Source organism: Leopardus geoffroyi, chromosome B3 (assembly GCF_018350155.1).
Source record: "Leopardus geoffroyi isolate Oge1 chromosome B3, O.geoffroyi_Oge1_pat1.0, whole genome shotgun sequence".
In the NCBI taxonomy this organism is placed as follows: Eukaryota; Metazoa; Chordata; class Mammalia; order Carnivora; family Felidae; genus Leopardus; species Leopardus geoffroyi.
Window position 1 is genome coordinate 146,859,371 of NC_059337.1, and position 6,871 is coordinate 146,866,241.

General features: G+C 65.4%; 1 protein-coding gene across 8 annotated transcripts in view; it reads left to right on the top strand.

Moving 5' to 3' along the window:
• The window catches only part of PACS2 (phosphofurin acidic cluster sorting protein 2), a 55,964-nt gene that overhangs the window by 46,010 nt on the left and 3,083 nt on the right, over positions 1-6,871 (top strand). For 4 of the 8 annotated variants that reach the window (XM_045452200.1, XM_045452199.1, XM_045452201.1 and 1 more), the window contains exons 19-23: positions 3,421-3,463; positions 4,594-4,636; positions 4,823-4,958; positions 5,801-6,027; positions 6,234-6,347. In XM_045452200.1, coding sequence (XP_045308156.1) covers positions 3,421-3,463; positions 4,594-4,636; positions 4,823-4,958; positions 5,801-6,027; positions 6,234-6,347 — 563 coding nt within the window. Of the gene's footprint in view, positions 1-126; positions 160-3,420; positions 3,464-4,593; positions 4,637-4,822; positions 4,959-5,800; positions 6,028-6,233; positions 6,348-6,871 lie in introns of those variants that run through there. The other 4 variants (XM_045452196.1, XM_045452198.1, XM_045452197.1 and 1 more) reach the window with 2 other exon arrangements.

The window sequence follows — 6,871 nt, forward strand, 5'->3', positions numbered from 1 at the left end:
TCAGCCCGCAGCTCCGGCTCTTCCTGAGCGAGGGCCGTGCCGTCCCCAAGTTGCACCTGCAGGCACGTCCTGTCCCTCAGCACAGTAACGTGTCTGTGTTTTCTCTCTTGGTGGCTTTCTGAAAAGGAAAAAGAACTTTCATTTTGACTTTACCCTCAGGTACCGCTGTCCCTGGGTCTGCACCCCTGTCCCCTGTCCCCAGGCTGGTCTTTAGGGCTGTTTAGCAGCGTGAGCAGGTGGGGTGCGTCACTTACCCTCCAGCCACCTCTCTGTGGGCTGGGGAGGGGCGGCGCCTTGCCAGGCAGGGCCTGCCAGCTGGGCAGCAGGCAGGTGGCCGCCCCCACCCCGGTCAGGACTTTGCTCTTGGGCCCCCACCCGGTTGAAGGAACCAAGACATCGGGCTGGACAGGCTTTCCTCTGTCCGTTTCAGTGCAGAGTCTGAGCTGAAGACGTGGCCACATTTAGTCCCTCAGCGAGTGTCTGTGTTTCTGAAGCCACGCTGGCCCCACCTCTCAAATTAGAAGCAGGTTCATGGGGTACCACCACCAGACACTGTCCACTGATGCCACATCGGCCGCGTGTGGGCCTCCTTATTGGCTCAGTGTATTTGTGAACCTGGCTCGCGGGCTCCCCCCATCCCCCGCAAGGACAGCATGAATGCTGATCCTGCAGGCGGGGTATCCAGGCAGAAGGGTGGGGGGCCTGCCCTGGGGTGGCACACACTCGGAGCCTCGCCCCGGCCTGGGCCCCGGGGCTGCGGACGGCAGCACAGAGGGTTTCCCAGCCGACTCTTGTGGCTGAACTGGACAGGTGGCCAGACCACTAAGACCCCCTATGTGCAGTGAAGGGCTTCCCCCCCACCCCCAGGTGGCTCCACCCTCTGAAAACCTGCACGTTGGGAACCAAACACCGGGACCTGCCTAGAGCGGCCGTTTCATTTGGGGCCCCCTTTCCTGGCCTGGTGGCCTGCCTGCCAGGTCCCTCCCCTGGGACCCTGTTCCCACCCCGGGTCTTGGGTTCTTTCTCTCCTGGGAAAGCCCAGCCAGGGCAGGGTCACCGGGCTCTAGGCAGCGCTCCTGCTGAACCCCGAGAGAGACCAGGAGGAGGGGTCTGAGCCCCCACGTTGTCCTGCTAAACAAGCCTTTGTGACTAAAGAAAGGCCAGCCGCGGTGTGCCCGCCGACCGCCGCAGAAGCCCGCAGCCTGCTTCGCTGCCTGGCCACAGCGTCTCGTCTCCCACGCTGGCTCCTCTGAGCCTCAAGCCAGGGCTTTAGGGAAGCCTGGCCCTCGTCCCGTGCCTCCTGCCCCCACCTGTGCGTCACAGTGGTGACACCGGCACCTGGGGTGGGGGCTCCAGACACCCTGGGTGGAGCCCCGTGAAGGCCCAGCGTGTTGGCCACCCTCAGAGCCCAGGACCAGGGGGTCAGCAGATGGTGACAGAGAACAGATGGGTCAGGAGACCAGCAGCAGGTGCGCGGTGGGCGTGGCCCTCGGGGCCTGTCTCCACTTGCCCCTGTGAGAACACCTGCACGGACGGTCTACACAGCACCCGGTCTGTGGCCTGTGGTCAGACCACAAAGGCTGCGTGTGGCCCGGGAGGCTCCCTCAGGGCACCGGGGTGGGGAACGCCCAGCGCCCCGTGTTCTCAGCACCCCTCAGCTCTGTGCCCCCAGTGTCCTGTTGAGGCACGTTTTGTGGTCTCATGAGCCAGACCCAGGGGCCCTCACCACAGAGGCACACGCGTGTTCGTCTGCGTCCCGAGTTTAGGCAAGCCGGTGTCACCCCTGTCGCGCTGGGCGCGTGTCGAGTGCCGAGTGTTGTCTGCATGGCCCAGCGGCTCAGCTTGGCTTGTCAGAGTCCAGCAACATCCCTGTGTGGCCGCGCTTCCTGTCCGCCCCTGCAGGCCTCTGTCTGCCTTCCCTGCGTGCTGCTCGTGGGGAGGGTCCTGGGGCCCTGTGGGGCGGAGCCTCCCCCACGCCGGGCTGGGGACCCCCCGAGGACCCCGTCTTGCGCCGTCTCGCATGCGAAAGCCGGCCGGGCACAGGGTTCGAATTGCTGTTCTCTGAAATGGATAAACTCTATTCCCCTTAGGTCAGAAAGGCTGGGGATTTGGTCATTTCAGTGGGACGGCCCGAATCCGTAGGTTCTTTTGTCCAGAGACGTCTGCCGGGCCTTCTTCGGAGGCGTGACGGGCGATGCTGGGGCGGAGGCCCCCGTGTCCAGGTGGTGCCCAGGGGCCTGCCGGCTGCTGTCCCCTCACGCGGGTGCCAGGCCGCAGGGCGGGGGCAGCGGCTCCTGCCGGGACCGCCTTGGGCGCCGTGCGTGCATTCCGTGCTGGCCCCTGTGCGTGTCTAGTGGAGAGTGCTGGCCAGGCACGGACTTCTGTCCCCACAAGGGCGGGCTGGAGAGCCTGCCATCTGCAGGGACTTCTCCTGAATGGCCCTGTGCCCGGGGACCCCTTCCGGCCAGCGCCTTGGGCACAGCTTTCTGAGGGTGAGCTCTGAGGTTTGGGGACGTGAGGCTGAAGCAGAGCTGGGAGGATGGCCCGGAGAGGCAAGGAGGCCGCAGGAGGGACAGGAGGCCCGGGACTGGGCCTGCCCTGTGGGTCTTCCCCAGGCCGGGAGACGCTCTTAGAGGCCAAGTGCACCCGGTGGCCGAGCCCTCCCCGGGGAGAGCGACTCAGGCTGCAGCCCAGGCCCCGAGGTGGAGGCCCATCATCCAAATGTCCGGTACAGAAATGGGCGGCAGGACGGGTGCCCGCCTGGACCACGAAAGACAGAAGGGGGTCCACATCCCCTTGGCTTCTGCCCTCCTCCCCCCGAGGGCCCTGGGACATGGCTGCCTTCACCGAGGATGGGCTGTGACCAGCGATCTCAGGGAAGCCGTGTGGCACCTCCTCTGCCACCAGTGCTGGCTAGCCTCCGACCACGGCCTGGCCCTGAAGCCTCAGTCTCCCCTTCTGGCTGCTCTTGGGGTGTCGCTCTGTCAGAGCACGGTGTGTGCAGGCCAGAGGCCTGGGACCCGCCGCTGCCCCAGTCTCCCCTCTCTAGTTGCCCTGGACGTCACCCGGACTATCTGGAGAAAACCTAGACACCCCGGCTGTGGTCCCCCCCCAGTGTTGGAGGAAGACCAGTGTCCAGGGCCGGGGCGGGGGGTGGTGTCCCGGGACACACGTGGGAAGCCTCGGTCTGGGGGCCCAGCCGGAATGCAGGCCCTCAGGGCACCAGGCACCTGGGATGGACAACAGATTCCCCCAGGAAGCTGGGCTCCCGTGGAGCTCCCTGCTGGCCTCTTGACCTTAGGTGCAGAGAGATGACCCTGGGGTCGGAGGTCGGGCCGCTGCAGGGACGGGTGTGGGCGTGGTGCGGGCACTGCCGGCCACACCGAGAGAGGAGTAACTGTGTGTTTCTTGTGTTCTTAGCCCTGACGAGGAATCTTCACAAAAGTTCATCCCCTTTGTAGGGGTGAGTACTTCTCTGCTGGGATGCTTGCACTACCTTTAAGTTCCAGAACCTTCTTCACCAATTTGCGCAGAGGATTCCTTAAAATCTGCCCCCCAGCCCTCTTAAAGCTTCTTGTTTTCTCCCTGTGTGGAGCAGGGCTGGGCCGTGAGCTCTCTGAGCTGTGCACGCAGACAGCTCACCTAGAGGCGAGGAGGGGCCGCTTCTCGGCACTGACTGGGCACGAGGCCTGTGTCAGACTCGGCTGTGGGTGGGTGCCCCGGGAGGGGCAGAAGGATGCTTCTGTCCCTCAGGAGCTGTGGGGCGGGGCTGCCTCCACGCCAGGCGGCTCAGTGGGGATTGCGGTGTGTGTGAATCGGGAAGTTCACTTCCGATGCGCCGGCCGGGCCATGCCACGCTTCACGGCCTCTTACCGCCCCACGTGGCCCCTGGCCCAGGCACCTGCTTCGAGAGCCAGGGGCAGACAGGGCCCAGGCGCAGCAGGCCAGCAGGCCGTGGTTTTACCCTGGCCAGGCGTCAGGGCCACTGCCGACCCTCCTGGGAGGGAAGGAGTCCAGCCGGTCTCCGGGAACCTTCTGTAGTGACGGGCAGGCCCCCGCCGTGGACACTTAAAACACTGTTGTGTAACCGAGGCACGAGTCCCTGCTTAACGCGACTCCTGACTCCCGCGCTGGTTGGCCCGCACGGCCGTCTGGAATGGCGTCTGTCTGACCGGGCGCCCGGGGCAGGCCCCAGGGCCACCTCTGCCCCTCGCCGGGCAGGGGTTCCGCATACCAGTGCCCGGGTCTCACCAACCTCTGGGCCAGGCTGGCCACACACGCTCACGGTTTGCTGAGGGCCGGAGTGTGGAGCCTGTGCCCCCCACCCCCGGGTGGCGGGATGGCCACGGAGGGGTACCGCAGCTCTGTGGAGTCTCCCCAGCACACCCGTGCCGTGGGAGGGTCCTGTGCCGCGGACAGGAAGAACTGGGTCACTGCCGCACCCCAGGAGCTCCCAGGGAGGCTGGGGCAGGACGCAGCGGCTGGGCGGCGGAGGGAGGACGGCACTGGGCCTGCGTCTGGAGCCCTGGCACCGACAGTCGGGCTGGCCGACGATCTGGTACTGCTGCCAGCCAGCGTCCCGTTGCCTTTTAGGTGGTGAAGGTTGGAATTGTGGAACCGTCCTCAGCCACATCAGGTGACCCCACCCACGCTCCCTGCCCTCGGGGCCAGGAAGGGGAGGGACGCCCCACCGTGGGAGGCCCGGCGGCTCCTCTCCAGCTCGGGGTCTCCCACCTCCCCGCACGGGCCCTCCCCGGCCCCTGGGGCTGCCCTGGGGGCAGAGACACAGGGGCACTCAAGGCTGCCCAATCTCTTCCCAAAGGTGACTCGGATGACGCAGCCCCCTCGGGCTCCAGCGTGCTCTCGTCCACCCCGCCGTCCACGTCTCCCGCGGCCAAGGAGGCCTCACCTACCCCGCCTTCCTCCCCGTCAGTGAGCGGGGGCCTGTCCTCCCCCAGGTAAACGTGGCCGTGCCACACAGGTGCCCCGCCCCACCCGATCTGAGAGCACCCCCGATGGCCAGAGAATGCGGACAGTAGCTCCCGGCCGCTGGCCGCACCTCTGGGACGCCAGGAAGCCCGAGGGTCTGGCCAGAGGGTGGGCTCAGAACAGCCTCTGGGAAGACACGGGCTTGCTTGGGACCGGGTGCCCCATGAGGTAGGGGCAGCGCAGGCCCTGGCCTGGTGTGTCCCCCCCCAGCCCTCATGGCGCCAGGGACCGAAACCACACCGAGTAAGTGAGTGGGGGGTGCTCCGCATGCACGGTGGCGGGGGGGGGGGGGTCGGGGAAGATGTGGCTGGATGTGGGTCCCTGTAGGGACCAGGGCGTGGGGTGTTCAGCAGCTCTCCCGGCCGCCCTGGGCTCTCTCTTGAGTAGAACTCACCCAAACAAAACTTGAGGGGTCTGAGGATGTCCTCACACCCACGTGGGTCACAGGGTCACAGGGCTGCTCCCAGCTCCCACGGCTGGGGGGCGGGGGCACACCTCAGCTGAGGCTGGTTGACCTCGACCCTCTAGAATCAAAGGGGTGGCTTGACAGGGCAGACGGGTGGTGGACCCAGGCGCCCCTGGGTGACCTCGGCCCGGCCGCTGTGCCCACCCGCAAGGCCCAGACCGGGCTGTCCCAAGAGCCCAGGGGATGGACCGCAGTGGGCTCCAGGACTGGGGCTCCACTCTGCTGGGCGCCCACTGCGGGTCATCCCCCCCCCACATTGAGCAGCACGGACGCCAGCTGGCACCTCCTCGCCCGTGCCGGCCACCGAGCCAGGACAGAGGAGTGAGGCCCCCTCTGCTTTCGCAGCCAGGGCGTCGGCGCCGAGCTGATGGGGCTGCAGGTGGATTACTGGACAGCAGCCCCGCCCGCAGACAGGAAGAGAGAGGTGGAGAAGAAGGACCTGCCGGCCACCAAAAACACGCTCAAGTGCACCTTCCGGTCTCTCCAGGTCAGCAGGCTGCCCGGCAGCGGCGAGGCTGTGGCCACGCCTGCCATGTCCATGACCGTGGTCACCAAGGAGAAGAACAAGAAGGGTGAGGTGGGGGTGGCAGGCTGACCGTCGGGGGGTAGTCGGAGGGGCAGCCCTGCAGGTCCCGAGGTCGCCACAACCACAGCCACAGCCAGAGGCTACCTGGGCGGGTGGGAGGGCTGGCGGCCATGGCCACTGTGGAATGGGGGTGGCTCAGGGAGGCTGGGTTCCGAGGGCTGTGGCTGAGCCCTGCAGCCCTTTCCCTCCTAGTGATGTTTCTGCCCAAGAAAGCCAAGGACAAGGACGTGGAGTCCAAGAGCCAGTGCATCGAGGGTATCAGCCGCCTGATCTGCACGGCCAAGCACCAGCAGAACATGCTGAGGGGTGAGTGCTGGGCGAGGGGGCGGGGTGGCGGGAGGCTCTCAGGACTCGTGAGAGGTCACCTGTCCACATGTCCTTCCTTCAGAGGGGAACCCGTGGGGAGTCAGGTCCTTGACCCAAGGTCCCATCGGTCCTGTCTAAAGTATGAAAGTGAGCCAGGGAAGGCTGAAGTGCTCTTGAAAATTCACCTCTGGAAACGCTTTCGTTTTGCCATGAAATGCGTATCACACGTTTGGATAAAGCACTTGTGTGCGGAGGAGAGCTTTTTAAATTCTATTCTCAGAAGTAATTTCTCAGTCCTTTCTGTTCTCCCAAGAGATTGATTGGTGTATCTCAGACTTTTTATAGAAGATACTCTGCAGCTAATTAATTCAGCGTATGGAGCCCGGCACGGTTTTCTCTCCAGGAGCTCCAGTCTGACGACCACTGTGGTCCAGAACTGCTCTGCCTTCCTCTGTTGCTTTTCTGCTTTAGGAGCACGGCGTTTTAATCCGTTTTTGCAGACCCCAGCCAGGGCGGAGGGGCTG